Here is a 16,484-nt window from a genome sequence, read left to right as displayed (position 1 = left end):
CAGGGAGATGCTCAGTGAACGTGAGGCTCCAGCTAAGAATGTAGTCTGCTGGATTTAGGCAAGTGTGGTGGAAATATCCTAGCCTCAGAGTAAAAAGATTTGGGAGTTTGATTCTTGACTGTAGAACTCATTGTGTGAGCTAGAGCAAGTCCCTTTACTACTTTCAGCTGGTTTTCCATCTGTAAAATATGGATAATGAGCCCATAGGACTGCATCTTAGGTAAGAGGTAATCAATTGAGCTGCTAAAGTATACATAAGACATTTTCCAAACTATAAAGTTCTATCAAAATGTTAGCTGTTTATTATTCTACCCTTTAAGCCACAATGAAAAGGAGTTATTCATTTTTCATCCATAGAGTTAGTGGATCAGTGCTCACCAGGGTGAGATGGCATTTTCATTAAAAGTAGCACCTAATATTAAAGAGTTGAGGGCTCGATTGGAGAGGTAGAAAGAGAATTTCTATTTTTTATAACGTCAGTGTTGCTACCATTTGTTGAAACAGGTGTCTTTTTGCACTGTTTAAACAAAACAATGTAGCATTTGCTACATCTTTAGTGGTCAGTGGGTTGGTCTAAGTTCAAAAGAAATTTTGTTATGCTTAAATTTTTATAAAACTTGGTGAAGCTCTATGATAATGGCATTTTTTAGATGAAGCACATCCTCACAGCTGTGGGGAGAAATAGGAAAAGTAGAATTTCCTTGGAATGGCCTCAATGTTGTTGCCTTTTTTTTTCTTCTCTTGAAATCAAGAGAATGTGTTTTAAATCAGAAAAATCTGGAAGAGGTTATAAGTCAAGCAGGCAGCCTCTTTTAGAGCCTACTCTGACCAAACAGGGCTCAAAATGGAAAGGTGTGATAGATGCAGAGGTGAATAGGTTTTCATAAATCTCTATAGAAAACCAGATGGACTGAGCAAGGGAAAGCCTCAAAAGTAAACCCTTGAGTGTATGTATGTATGTGTTTATAATGTATGTATGTATACTTTGTTTTTAAAGAATGCAGAAAATTACAAAACTATCAAGTGAAAATGTGATGATCACTAAGCGTGCTTCCAAAAACTCTATTGGGATGTGTCCTAGTCTTCAGACAAATTATAGAAACTATCAAAGATATTAAATACAGACGACGTTTAGAGTACTTCTGCCCCCAAACTGATCTGAAACTTCTAAGTTGACTGCCAGGGAAGTTACTGAGGTTGGAGGGCAAGGATAGCTTAGGCTAGCCTCCCCTCCTCCAGAATCGTCAGCTTGTTCAGCATTATGTTCATTCTTCAGCTCTTGTGTTTCATGCAGGTCCTACCCTATCTGCTTCCTCATTTTTTGTCCTTTTAGCCCAGACTTTAACTTAGGAGAAAACCTAATCATTTCTGAAATGACTGAATCCAAGAAAGATATTAAAATTCTTACCAGGAAGAGCCATATCCTTTAAAAAGAGGCTTTGGAGGCTGTGGGGCTTGGGTAGAAGGAAAAATCTTAGAACTACTGCTTTAGATCCAGAAACAAAATCCCAAATTTGGCTAAAACAAAAAGAATAGTTTCTTCTGATTTATGTTAAGGCAGATAAGAAATGTGTGTGCCTCTTATGAAATCAATACACATATATCCACTCCAGGGAAAGAAGTTGACTAGTTTGAAAGGAATCCACAGAACTAAATAACCAAATCAAACATCTAAAGCATTTTCTTCATGCTATGTATTTTAAAATACCACCTCTAGAGCAAGAGTTCTTTTGTATCTCAAACCCCTTCTCATAATTGTTTTTAAATGTATAAAACACATAGGTTTAAAAAAAGGAAATCAATAATAGTGAAATAGCCAAATATCAAAGATTCCAGGTTTATAGAATTTCCTAACACCACCACTGAAATCTTCACACACTAAGTCAGATTTCTCACAACTGGGAGTTCTTATTGTGTTCATGAGACAGATAAGAGAACAAATATTTCCTTTGGCTAATTTTAATAGAAATCAGTTTATCCATAGGAAAAAAAATCTTGAGATTTAAATTTGGAACTTCAACTTTATCTACCCAAGATATATCTAACAATGTAGGTTAGAAATGAGATTTGTGTAAGTCTAGTGAGTTTTGCCAGGCTGTGAAACTCAGGGAGTTTCTTACATCTGCATCTCTTGTACCCCTTGCCTTTCAGACCTGGATTCACATGCTGGTCATTGGTGGTAGCATCATCGTTTATTTTTTCTTTGCCTTGGTGTTTGGAGCAATGTGTGTGACTTGTAACCCACCATCCAACCCCTACTGGATCATGGAGGAGCACATGAAGGATCCAATGTTTTATTTAGTCTGTATCCTCACAACTTGTGTTGCTCTTCTTCCCAGGTATGGTGCAGGTTTCACAACCTAATGATCTAAGTGCAGTCATAGAACTAGAAGGGACTTTGGAAAATTATGTGATCTAATCTGCCCTTTAAAGAAGGGCCATTTTCTACCTCAACTACTTCAAAGTAAATGGCTTAAAGACAATGTCTCAGGAAATGCAAAATTATTCTATTTTAAGGCTTCACAACTATCATCCTTTCTTACCAAAGATATACAGAAGAAGAAATTCCAAAACTTTGACTATAATCTAGACCAGTGATGGGCAGACTTTTTAAAGAGGGCTCCAAAGGAAAGGAAATGCTCAGCTGTCAGTGTTTCTAAGGCAACTCTTTCGAAAGTTTGATTGTATTCGTCAGATTAGGAATGATGTCACCAGCTGGATACAACATTTCAGGGCCCACATCTGGCCCACGGGTGGTAGTTTGCCCATCACTGATCTAGACTATTCTCTTTTCCATTTCCCCTGAGGATACAGCAAAAATAGCCTTTGACACTACTCCCCTCCATTTGCTAGCTAGAGAAATAAGAATAGCATTAAATTTCATCTATTTAGAACTGTTCACTAATCTACTTTCATATATCAGTTAAAAAAAAACTACGGTCAGCAGTTGCTATATCTTTTCCACTACAATGGCAAAACAGGTGATATTTCTCACAATGATCAATATAGCACAACACTAAGTAGACATTTGGTACATGCCTTCATTGCTGCCATAAATAAAAATCAGAAAACATATTTCTCTAATCTTAATATTATAGTGTTCATATTTATTGCTGAATTCATACATAAATTCTCTCATTCCCATTACTATCAATATCATTTAACTTATTTAAGCTTGGAAAGTATCAATGTGTAGGAATGCCTTTCCTTACTAAATGTTTAATTTTGTTTTTAAATTGGCATAAATATTTGCCAATATTTTCAGCACTGTTAGGTATAGTTCTGCAATATTTTTCAATGGCAGAAGCATCTCTTCAAAATATTAGTGCCTAAGTCAGACCCATAACACCAAACCTTCTGGTCTTTTCTTTTTTATATTAGTTTAAAAAAGAGAAAAACCCAAAGCAAGCAGAATATTTTTTTAAAAACTCCATCAACCCCCTTTGATACAGAATGCATTGGAATTGATTATGGGAACATCAGTCAACTGCCAGGTCACATAACCAAAAAGATAGAATGCTAGACATTTTCTCGGATCCTTACAACCTCTCCAAAACATAAATTATGTGTCAAAGATAAAGCAGCTTTAGCTCTGTGGTGTAGGACACTGAGAACCCAAAAGAAAGTAAAAACTCCATAAATTAATGCCTAACATATTCACTCACAAAACTCAAACACCCTACCACTTCTTTTACAGTGCTATGGAGCCACAGCTTCAAACCACAAAAATTTGCTAAAGTTTCACTAGCCAGCACTACAGCAGTGTTCTGTGCTATAACAAGAGAACAGATGAAAAGAACTAATAAGGAAGACACAGGCCTGGGCTTGTAATAGAGCTCAACTTGATCTCTAGACCTGGCTCCTTTCCCAGAGCCTTGGAGATATAAACTATAACTAATAGAAATCTGTGCAGGTTGCAATAGCACCAGTATGTCATCAACCTGGGCCAGAATCTAAGGAAATCTAAGATGCCAGATTCGGGGGTGAGGGTTATGGATTTCCCCTAAACCTGAGGGAAAGAGCCCCAGGTCTGGATGAGGCCACTTTGGTCTTCCTGAAAGTTACTTGTGACAGAGACCTAGATCTGGTGAACCACAAATTCCCCAGTGTGAGAGGATGCTGATCTACTTTGAGATCCAGCCTCTAGGGAAAGCTTAATCACAAGGGAGAGAATCAAATGAGAAAGAGGAAGGGAAAGGGAAATTTCCAAAGATATACAGAGGAAGAAACTCCAAAACTTGGACTATAAGCAAATAAATCAAGAGGGAAAGCATTAAAATAGAAAGAAATTTGACTCCAAATCTAGAAAATGAGTTCATATATCTGTGAAGAAATACTTCAAAACAAGAGAAAATCATTCCCCAATAGATGAGTGTGAGGACTCTGGATTTTGTGAATATAGAACCACAGTATGCTTTTCAGAAATAGTTTAAAAAAACCAGGAAATTTTCAAAAGCAGTATTTATTGCCTAACAGATAAATTTACAAAATAGAAAAACTTTGTTCTGTAGTGGCAAGACTTACCAAAGAAACAAAAAAAAGGAAGGGGAATACAAATAAGTGGGAAATGAAAAGCAATTCAAAGAAAGGCAGTAACATCAAGCAAATACATATCACCATACTAGCATACATATTGATCTGCTAGCTAAGGTGAAAAGAGATGTTCTATGAAGGGAGATGGGGACCTTTTGCTGAATGTTGTCTGTGGGGATTTGTTGCTTGAAGAGATCGCTCATTGGTTAGGGTTAGAGTCAAAGTTCCAAGAAGAGTGGGAGGGTTTGGGGCCAGGTTGGAGATTTTGAGACAAATAAAAAAGAAGGTGACCTGGGAGAGGCTATAGGTCAGTGATGGGTTCAATAATCAGGGACATAGAGGGAGGAGGGTCATGAAAGAGGGTAGTGTCCTCTCAATTACATGTAGGCAGTGGCATTTTTTTCTTGAAATGAAACAGTGTAAAAGAGGGTGTGTGTGGAGGGAAAGCTTTATGAGGCAATAATTGCTTAGAGAAGAGAGCCCAGAAAAAAAATACCTTGGAAATTTTGATTTCATGAAAAATGCAGAAATTAGAGAGGGTGGGGCTAGATATGTGAGAAGCCATTAACCAGAGAATGAAGGTCCAGAGTGCACAGAAAGGGGGGATGTGTAGGTTAAGAGGGGGAAAGAGAAGAATTCTAACTGGAACGGGGTACATAAAATGAAATTTTTTTAACTAATGAATAGAACTAATTGAAAGGGACGAGAGGAACCAGATTGAAGTAGGAAAGAAAATAACTAATAAACAAAAAACTACAATAGGGTAACGGGGTAACAAATGGGGAGAGGAAATTATGGATGAGGGAAGAGAGGGGGAAATCACAACTTGGAAAAAAATCAATATTAGAAATAAATGAAGGGAAAACTAACCCTTAAAACTTTGTGAATGACTACTAATAACAAAACTCCTCAACATGCTACTTATAAGAAGTATGTTTAAAACCCAAAAATACACACAAAATATAACTAAGAGGATAAAAAATAATTGACCATTCATCAAGTTAATCTAACAATGAAATCATTGAAATCAGGCTCAAAAAGTAAAAATGAACATTCTAAAAATAAAAAAGATAAAAAAGGAAACTGCATTTTGCTAAAATGAACCTTAGATAACAAACAAGTATCAGTATTAAGCCTATATGCTCCAATTGCCTTAGCATCTAAACTCATAAAGGTATCTAAACTCATAAATTAACAAGATTAAATAGAAACACACTAATGATATGGCACTTCATTCAGTTTTGAATAAAACTAAAAGATAAAAAGATACATACAAAACTGAGCAAACTACTAGAGAAACTAGAAGAAAAAAAAAAAGACTTTTAGTATTTTCTAAATGAGACTGGAAAAGAATTTATGTATTTCTTAGTAGCTGTCATCAACTGTCAGCCACTCCTTCTCTGGCTCCTTTTGCTCCATCCCCCTTGCACAAATCCCATCCTTACATAGCACATGGAACTTTCACAAATATTGACCTTGTATTAGGGCACAGAATTCTTGCAGACAAATGTAGAAAGGCAGAAACAGTAAATATACATGCTTTACAGACCATAACACAATAGAAATAATCATTGCTTTAGGAACTACACACAAAGACAAACCCAAATGGAGACTTAATAATGAAATATTAAGTAATGAGTGAGTCAAAGAAAAAAAGAAAGCACTCTATCATAATCCTTTGGTGAGACAAATATAGTCCTAATACTGAAACAAGGGAACAATACATAAAAATTACTGTAACTAATATTATTAATGAATATCAATTCAATTTTTTATTCTGTCAGACTACAGAAATGTATTCAAGAAATCATTAATTATAACCAGCCTGAATTTATACCAAGGATGCAAGAATGACTCAATATTAGATGAGTAATAATCATATTAAAAACCAAAAGCATCCCCAAATTACAAAATGATCTCAATAGATAATGGAGATGCCTCTGATAAAATGCAAAACTCATCTATGCTATTTAAAAAACCTACAAATTAGAAGCATAGAAGACTTTTAAAAAAATAAAACAAGCATCTATCTAAAGCCAAAACTAAGCATCATATTATCATACCACATAATGATAAGGAGATGTATTCTTAAGCAAACAAGGAACAGAGGCAATTATAAAAGATAAATAGCCAACTGATGAATTAAAACTGGAAAGTTTCAGTACAAACAATATTAATACACTTCAGATAAGAAGAGAACCAATCAACTCCAGAGAAAAAAAATCTTTGTGTCAAATTTCTCTAAAACAGTTTTGGTATCTAAGATATATGTCATGTATATTTTTATATATCACATATTATGTATATATGATGTGACACATATATAAATTATATAATATACAAAATATATAATGTACAGACTATGTAACCAATATAATGTATTTATATATGTGTATATACACATATATAAATTGCTTGTATATCTTGGATACCAAAGCCTTTTCAGAGAAATTACATACAATCATGTGTGTTGTGTATGTGTATAGAGTTAATAGCCATTCCCTAGCAGTTAAGTGATCTAAGGATATATACAAGTAGTCCTCCAAAGAACTATAAAAATATCCACAATCATTTGAAAATTAAATGGCATTAGATCGAGTTAGGATGACAAGCACACTGATATATTGTTGGTGAAGCTGCGAATTGGTACAACTCTTGGAAAACAATTTACAATTGTGCAAAGTGACTTAAATGTCTATAACCTTTGAACCACAGTGGGCTTTATGCCACTGATAAGAAGAAAGTTCTCATATAAAACAAAAATATTAATAGCAATACTTTTTGAGATAGGGAAGAACTGGACACCATATTGTGGAACTTAATATAATGGAATATTTCTGTGTTATGAGAAATGATGAATACAGATAAAAATGGGGAAGTCTATGTGAACTGATGGATAGTGAAGTAAACAGAGCCAAAGAAACAATATACACAATAACTACTATAGTATAAATAGAAAGAACAATCACACACCTAAAAATCAAAACTGAATGTAGCAAATAAAAATATAAGCATGACTCAAATGAAGAGATAATATGAGTGGATATACCCAATATACCCCTTCATGGAGGCTGAAAATCCATAGACATTAAAGATGCTTCCAACTTTCAATATGCTAGTTTTTCCTTCTTTTTCTTCTTTCTTTCCTTTCCCTTTAAAAAACATTATTTGTTATGTGGATAATTCTCTGGTAAAGGAAAGGATAAAAGATATTGGGAGAAACTATATTTAAAAAGATATTAATGAATTTTTTAAAAAAGAAAACTTATTTGGGCTTCTTCATTTGTATACATATGTATACAAATATGTATACATTTGTATATAAACATAAATGTTTGATCTTCCTGTAACACTGATTAATTGGCTTCCAGATTTGATGATTACCATCAAATTTACTCAGAAATGCAGCTGTCTTCACCCCTATTACAATGATTTTTGTTTAAATTGGATATCTCTATCAAATAAGTTACTCTGGAAGACTAAAAACAGTGAGAGCTATACTTCACTTCTGGGTAATCTATTTTTCCTTATGCTTCTGTGATGTTCTTGGTATACCTGGAAGATACTTTTCTGATTTGTCAGGCTATTTTTGAGACGATTTTGATTAATTTAATAATGCTGTTTGCCTCCTAGGTTTATATACAGAATTCTGCAGGGATCACTATTTCCCTCTCTAATACTGAGAGCTAAACACCTTGATAAACTTACTCTGGAGGAAAGGAATGAAGCTCTCAAAAAGTGGAAAGAAGCCAGAAGGATGAGCCAGATGACAGCAGTGTATTCTGCTCCTAAAAGCACTAAGAAGCTAGGAAAGGGAAGAAACTCGAGCCCTTCTTGTGACTTTGCAATGACAGCAGCATCTTTTTGTACTGAACAAAAAGACTCTCTTGATCTCAAAGCTACTTTAGATAAACCTAATGCCTCAGGGATGGCTATGAAGATTGTACCAAGTAGTGGACATCCTCTACAGAATGGTACCCAGAAATAAAAAGGGGGGAAAAACGTTCTAATATGGAATTGAAAAGAAGGAACGATTTCCTTACAACAAAAAAAGATTGACTTGAATTATTTCTTAAAGAACATGAATGTTTTAATAGGCTATGACAAGTCTATATAAAATATGCTATCTGTTTGGAATTTTTAAGAGATTAAAAGGTTGACCTGGGTAGGTTTTTAATTTGATTCATTGCTGGAATCAGATGCACTTATGGAAGTTTCTGGATTTTATAAAAGCATTTTAATTGACATTAAAATGTAAACTATTTAAAGAGAGAATTTAATAAATTAATTTTTCCATTGCATTTGGAGACCATAAAAGGAATATAAACACATCCATAAAACTGCCATTTCACAACTTAACAAGTCAGGTCCAAAAAATCTATTTGTATATCAGTCTTTTGGAAACTAGAACACCTTTCTCACATGGAAACAATGTTATGCGTGGTAGTCTGTTTCTCAGGGCAGCCTACAATAAATCTATATAATCTATAATATACCTGAATATAATAATAATAAGTCCTGGATCATCACTGTCTTTCCCCAACTCCTCCCACCTCTAGGAGGATCACTTCCCAAGTGCCTTGGTTAGGAAACAAAGAAGACTTGTACCCATTGGGCCAAGACAGCTAAGATTCCACCCACTGCCTGTTCCTGTGTTGGGGTTATTTAAGCCAAGAGTTCATAAATTTGGGGACCTGAGAGTATTTCTAGACCCATGGCAATCTCGACCAAATGAAATATTCTTTTCAAAAGCAAGTTTCAAAAAATCACCATATAGTGTTTGTTTTTAATCTCATAATCTATTCTTTCTGCTGTCATATTCTCCAAAAACAAGATATGCATAGCTAATACTTGGGAGCAGCATGGTACACGAGAAAGAATTTTGGTTTTACAGTCCAAGACTAGGTACTTGACCCTGTGATCTCACTGGCTTGGGGAACTTTCCAGGTGAGAAAATCCCCTCTACCAACATAGGCTGGCACATTCTCTACAACCTAAAGTTTTAGAAAGCTTCTTAAAACACTAGGAGATTAACTGACTTACCTACAATCACAGAAACAATATGGTCAGAGTTCAGACTCGAACACAGATCTTTCTGACTTTGAGATGAACTCTTTTGTCTGCTATGCCAGGTAGATCCCCTTGAACCCAAGTTCCACTTCTTCCATTTACTACTTTTATATCTATGTTGCCTCTTCCCTCCACTAGGTCTCAGTTTCTGCATCTATAAAGTGAAGGGGTTGAACTATAAGAGCTATAATTTATCTTTCAGTTCTACAGCTATGAAGCTGTGATTAGGCAAAAGGCAAAGTCCAAGACTCTTCAAAAGTTCTTTTTTAATGCATTTTAAGACAGCAAGGAGTTTACCTTAGGTGTTAATATAAATATATGCTGGCTATTTATAAGGATTATGCCATTTCAAACACAAAATCACAATGTGAAATTGTTCTGATAAAGTGATAAAAATGACTTGGGTTTAAAATGGCATTATGTCTACACTCATCAGCTTAATTCAATTATGACTAGAATTAAGACTCAGATAGAGGGATCTAGGCAAGCAGTCTCTTTCCCTTCCTTTCCCCATGATATTTTCCCCTTTATAAATGAAAAAAAAATCAGTATAGTTATAGTTTGACAAGCAATCTCAAGGTGGAGGAGTGAGTCCTCAAGGGTTTTATCTTCTTTTGCCTTGTAAATAAGCACTTGGAGCTTTCTTACCTCTCAAATAAAATATGGGAAGGCAAGGATGGCTAAGGCTTGATTAGTTTCTCCAGGCATGGCTGAGTCATGATTGCATACATACAGGTTGATAATGATAAATATTACCAATGATGGGAAGAATAGCTTATATGGATCACCCCAGATAGAAAACAATGAAAGTCTGTCTCCTAGGTGCTACCTCCACCTAGGTCTCAATGCTAAATTCTTGTCCTAGCTTACATTTTGACTGGGAGCCCAAAGAGTATTGATATTTCTATGTTTTTGGTAAGAGTTCACAATTTAGCAGAATATCACCCTTTATAAGTGAATTTTCTCAAGTGTCCATCTCTTCATCTTTATTGAATATTTTGTTTTAAATTGTTTTATGGCCTCTTACCTACCCACCTACCTTGAGCTACTGACACACTACTGACGTTTATTATCATGTTAGAACAGTTGAATAAATTCCAGCGTGCTCAATAAACTTATAAATACTTGTCAATGTTTACTTTGATAAGTTCCATGGAAGTAAGGAGTTTCTGTGAATTTTATTTAGGAACAAGTATTTTTCATTGTTGTCTAATAGAAAAGAGAATTGTGGAGTTTACATTTGAAGGTCAATGACTAGCCTCGGGTGTAGTTAAGAGTACTAATCTTCAACAAAACTATTCTGGTGCACTGAAGAAGACTTTTTGATGACCAGATTTTCATCTTTCATAAATCTTTGGGGGGAAGAAGTCTATTCCAAGAAGTACCTAAGTAGAGGCTAGACAGACTGATCTTAGAGGCAAGTCATTAGTTTAGGTAGAGATCCAACTATCTGACCTCTCCAGTTTCCCTCACCAAGATGAGATTTTATAATTTTCTGGATTAGATGTCCTCAGATATTAAAGATGAAAATCTAGTCTTTGGTTCACAAAACTCTGGATGCTGCTGCCTAATTTAATTTGGAAAGGAAAAACCAGCACATCCTTGACTTTGTTGATCTTGTTCATATAAAAAAAAGAACTTTCCATCTCAGCAGGAATTTTTCTTTAGACAAGGTTAAAAGACAAGGTGGGAAAGTGAAAAGAGTCCTGCATTTGAAATGAGAGGTTCTGGATTTTGAGTTTGAATTCTGCCACTGATGAGTTGTGTTATTTTCATTTCTGTGAGCTTACATATCCTCATCTATAAAATGGGGGTGTTAACACTGCTGCTGAAACTCTTGGGTCCAGAGGAAATTACTTTCAGTCTAGATTTGTAGTTGTCTATGGCTGTTTGTCCTTTGGCTTTTCCAAGTGTATGGTCCAATCAGTTATACCAAAAGTGACTCGGAATATATTTCTTGGGAATGACCAAAAAAAAATGATTAAACTAAAGTACAGAGAGCAAATATATAGGCCTTCAGGGTAAATATTACCAGTTCTACAATTAAGGCTGAGGGAGAAGAGAAGCAATAAAGTTACCTGTTCCCAGGATGGCAGCGAATTCTGTCCAGGCGGTTCACTTCTTAAGGAGATACTGCTTCTACCTCCCCTATTCCTTCAATCCATTCTTCTAGCTGAGGAAAACTATTCTTCCTATCAGGTGCCTCGCCAATAAGGAGATACACTATCTGCACTACCCCAGAGTGCTATTATGAGGACCAAATAAGAATGTGTATGTGAAAAAGCTTGTTAATCATAAAGCACCAGGTAATATCTAGCTATTATTAGCAGAAAGCATACGTTTAATGTGAAGATTATTGTCTAACTTAGAAATGTTTTCTAGTGATTTATTATTGGTTGTCTTTTGCGAAATGCATTTGAATTTTGCTTTTTTGCAAGTCATTGATTCAACTGTAGAGAATGGTTCAGTATCGAGCAATTTTCTAGGCAGATTCTTCAGCAGCACATTACCTAGAGGAATTCTATATACTGGCTACCATTAAAAACTTAGCAGCCTTTTCCATAGGGCCAGGACTTTTGGAAACATATTGATAGTACAAGATTCCATTTTTGCAATGGAAAATTTCATAAACTTTTCCCATAAGTTTCAATATATTTTAAGACAATGAATGGTTTGTTGTGCATGGCAAAACCACTGGATGGCAAATACTCATGGCTCAAATGGAAAGCCAGACAAGAATGAAGTTCACAAAACAGTTCGAGGAGTAAATGTAGATATTGTTGAGACAGATACTTGTCAAGATCCAAGGGTAAAGAGGCAGGATTCATGAAGTTAGCCTCTTGGTCAATCCCTTGGAGAGGATGTGTCAGTTTTTAATAAAGTTGTATAGGATTCAATCTCCTGCCTCTTAAATTCAGGTAGACAATTGGGCAGCAGAAATTATAGGGAGCAGAACCCTTGGCTTGAGCTCAAATAGCTGGAATTACTCCATTTTATCCTGGTTTATAATAGTACTGACAGTATCAGAGGAGAATTTTTTAAAAGTAGGTCAATGGAAAGTATCTGTCAATGGCAGCTTTGTACCTATTGCAAGGAGGTAACTTTTTAGAAACCAGTTAGAGTAGTATAAATATTTGTTGATAAGCATACTGTACTTAGATTAATAATATATAAGCAGCCTTGAAGAAGAAAAACAGTGATTTTACTATTTTGGAGTTAAAGAAGTCTCTGTGTTTCACCATCTCATGCTGTAAGAATGAAATCTTTCAAGTCAAGGTCTTATGTTCAAATGTGGCCTCAGATATGTCTTTGCTGTGTGACTCTGGTCAAGTCACTTAACTCCCATTTGCCTAGTCCTTACTACTTTACTGCCTTAAATGCATACACAGGATAGATTCCAGAAGGTAAGGGTTTTAAAAAAGAAATGAAATCTTTCCTTGAAATTACTTATATATTATCTTGTCTATGTTAATTTCTTTGGATGACTTTGCAAGATTTTTTACATATTAAAGTTAATTATATTATGATTTTAAAGCTTATATTTAGAAGTCAAAAGTGATAGTGACTTCATTTAAACAAAAAACACTTTATCATTGAAATTCACAAATTGCTATCACTAGAACTTATGTTAATGTGACATTAGATCTTTGTGATGTAGATCCATAAAACCCTTCCAAATAGCTGTATTCTATATTTTAGAAATTAACCTCAGCTCTGAATAAGGGATTTTTTTTCCCCTTTTGCTTGTAAAACTAAAAGACATACAATTTTCAGAGCAAGAAAAAAATCTTACTTTTCCATGAAAAAAAAAATTCCTGTTTCTCCAAGAAGTAACTATTTGTGAAGTCAAAAATGTCCCCAAAGTCCCACACTTTGTTCAGGTTATTATATGTCCATCCCCAATGTTCTAACAGTCCACTTGTGCCCAGCCTAGGGTAAAGCCTTCCAAACTCAACAGCACAGCTGAACACATTCTACCCTGATGCCAACACCATGATGTCATTGGTCCTCCTCAAAAATGAAGGATGAACAACATTAAATTTATTTAAGGCTCCTTCCTGCAAAAAATACATACATACATACATAGATAGATAGATAGATAGATAGATAGATAGATAGATAGATAGATATAATTGATCCATATTTCATAGAAATCAGTTAATGCCCTTTCTTCTACCACCTTGGGAAAGGGCAATTTTAGAGTAGAAAACACACCAGGAGTTAGAGATAAAGTTATCCTTGCCTGTAGGGTTTCTCCAAAAGACAAGAGGTTATAATTTTTATTTGTCATATTTAAAATAAGTATAATATATACATTTTGGCTTAACAAGAGTTGAAACAAAACTGGCTATTGATTACATTAGCTGTGAGCCACTGTAATTGATAATTCTAACAACATATAATTGCTCTCCTTTCAGTTATAAAAACATAACTACCATCTTGAAGAAAAAATTGCACTTTCCTGGTTCTTAAAGACAATGGCCAGTGTCAAGATTTGTCTTGAACTACAGCGATATGTACGCATAGAAAAGCAGTATAAAAATACATTTATAAAATTACAAATATCATCTTTACTTGGAATGCTGAAGCAGTCAAGGTCACTGGTGGAAGGAAATGAGGAGTGTTGCTGCTCAAGAAGCTTTGGGATATTACAGAGCCCATCACAGGATAAACTATATCGTGGCATTAACAAGATTTCTATTTTCAACTAATTCAATGAGGAAAATCCTTTAGAAAGCCATAAATTGTCTTGAAACCCTTGATATGTATTTAAAGTGGCCTAGTGCTTGATACTGTGAATTTCTATTTTTGAATTTTCACTTTAATTAAGAAAGAAATTGCAGTATTAGTTGTCAAATAGTGTTTTTTTTTTTCAAAAAGATTCACTTTTACTAGATGAAGGTGATTAACCTTTCTTTGGTTCAGATCATATTCCAAAACCATTCATTCATTCTATTAGAAAGGTGTGAATAAGAAAGAATCTGAAAATATTTTTTAAAATAGGAGAAGTTTGATTCTATTTAGGAGGGAAAAACTAATAATATAAAGTCATTGCAGTTCTCAGGTCTCAAGTTGTTCTCCTTTTATCTGGCAAAGTTTGGTCTCTGCTTTATCATGATTAGAAGTTCGTCCCCCAAATCCTCAGCTTGCATTTTAAACCATTTTCCAAAACTGGAATCGGTCAAATGCTGAATGCATTGACCAAACCCAAGCCAGAAGCAGGGTAAATGATTTTGGAAACTTTGGGGCTGTGACTTGTAAAAGTAACCAAGTCATAATGGGGGCTTGTGCTGATGCGGATAAGTAATATTTCCACATTCTCTCTCTAAGTGAATACTGCCGAGCTTTTTCCTCCATAATTAATTCAGCATAAAGTATTGGAATCACATATGATAAATCATAGATATAATCTAAATAATTTTAGCTTTCGGTAAACCAAAAGCAAGTCCCTCATATTAATGTGGAAATGTGTTATTATTCTATAGCAGGGCCAATGGAAACTAGCAGAAAAGCTAATCTCCTGTGATAGCAATGCCATTTTTGTATTGATGTTGGGGGGAAAAAAAGCATTCCCTAACCTGTCTTACCAAATGCGTTCTTCAATCTCTTAAGTCAATTGAGTTCTGATCATTTAATGGCAGAGGCAAGGATAGGCCAGGCCAAGGAGCAGGGGTGCTTCTGTACCTTTAGGGATAGTATTTGAAATGACACCACAATATAGCAAAAAAGAATGGAAAAGAATAAAATTAGAGCAAATTCGGGTGAGAACCAGCAGTATCTGCCAAGGATGGGGAAAGGTTGCTCATCTGGGCCACACTGTCATACTGTCCTCCTGCAGAGAAAGTGCTTCCTTCAGTGCCCCTCAAAGCAAGGTCTTCACGGTCGAAGAGGCAGTCTTCTTTACTCTGGGAATCAGTTGACCAGAAAGGTATGGATATAGATTTGCCGTTGAATCCACTCAACAAAATGGGAAACATTACTATAAACACCTGGCCCCAAAACTTTGGAAAAGCAGACCGAGCCCCATGAAGTTAAACCAAACAATGTCCACTGGCCTCCAGGACGCTCACAAACAAGAGGCCCACCGCTGTCACCCTGTAAAAGTAAAGAATAACGGGGGGTCATCACAGAGGTTTCCAGCACTAGAAAAATTTCCACAGTAAACCCTTCTTTAACCAATTTACTTGGAAGAATCTACAAAGCTGCAGCTGTTTTCACTATGATTATATGGTTTGAGGTTGAAATCCATTATTTATTTGCAATTTTCAAATAAATTATATTCATAACAGGACTTTTAATGGAAGAAGAGGAGGAAGAAGAACAAGACTCTCTCCTTCTCCTGTGAGGAGGGATTATTTCTTGACTTCTTTTCCATATGTTCAGCAAATAACATATTTAAGTAGTAGTGAAAAAAGTGAGGACAGTTCTAAGGTAACAGAAGTGATATGTACATATGGGTTCTTTATAGATTTGGAGCTAGAAAGAACCAAGGAGGCCATCAACTCCACTCTCTCATTTTCAGATGAGACAATTAAGGCCAGAGAAGTTAAGTGACTTGTTCAAGGTAATATTCAAGTAAGGAGCCAAGCCAGGACTCAAATCCAAGTCTTCAGATTCCAAATCTAGTGCTCTTTCCATCACACTAGAAGCTTTCTCATGTAGAGAATACCTAAAGTTGTTCAAAACTGCATCACTATCAAACAGAGAAAGTTTGATTAATGTCAAATGGTCGAAGTAGAGATTGGAATAAGGATTTAAGAAAATGGAAAAAGAGAGAGAGAAACAAAGAGAAAGACAGAGAAGGAAGGAAGGAAGGAAGGAAGGAAGGAAGGAAGGAAGGAAGGAAGGAAGGAAGGAAGGAAGGCTGTCTCTTATACACA

At 35.3% G+C, this 16,484-nt stretch overlaps 2 protein-coding genes across 2 annotated transcripts in view; one reads left to right on the top strand and one right to left on the bottom strand.

Annotated features, from left to right (window-relative positions):
- ATP10D (ATPase phospholipid transporting 10D (putative)) overlaps window positions 1-8,801 on the top strand; it is a 76,520-nt gene extending 67,719 nt beyond the window's left edge. Inside the window, exons 21-22 of the mRNA XM_044680048.1 lie at window positions 2,152-2,339; window positions 8,167-8,801. Coding sequence (XP_044535983.1) covers window positions 2,152-2,339; window positions 8,167-8,521 — 543 coding nt within the window. The 3' untranslated portion in view covers window positions 8,522-8,801. The remainder of the gene's footprint in view (window positions 1-2,151; window positions 2,340-8,166) is intronic.
- A 6,704-nt stretch (window positions 8,802-15,505) lies between these two features.
- The window catches only part of CORIN (corin, serine peptidase), a 228,382-nt gene continuing 227,403 nt past the window's right edge, over window positions 15,506-16,484 (bottom strand). The window contains exon 21 of the mRNA XM_044681736.1: window positions 15,506-15,699. Coding sequence (XP_044537671.1) covers window positions 15,517-15,699 — 183 coding nt within the window. The 3' untranslated portion in view covers window positions 15,506-15,516. The remainder of the gene's footprint in view (window positions 15,700-16,484) is intronic.

The sequence above is a fragment of the Gracilinanus agilis genome, chromosome 6 (genome assembly GCF_016433145.1).
Source record: "Gracilinanus agilis isolate LMUSP501 chromosome 6, AgileGrace, whole genome shotgun sequence".
NCBI lineage: Eukaryota > Metazoa > Chordata > Mammalia > Didelphimorphia > Didelphidae > Gracilinanus > Gracilinanus agilis.
Note: the sequence above shows the minus strand (reverse complement) of the source record. Positions and strands in the feature narration are given on the sequence as shown.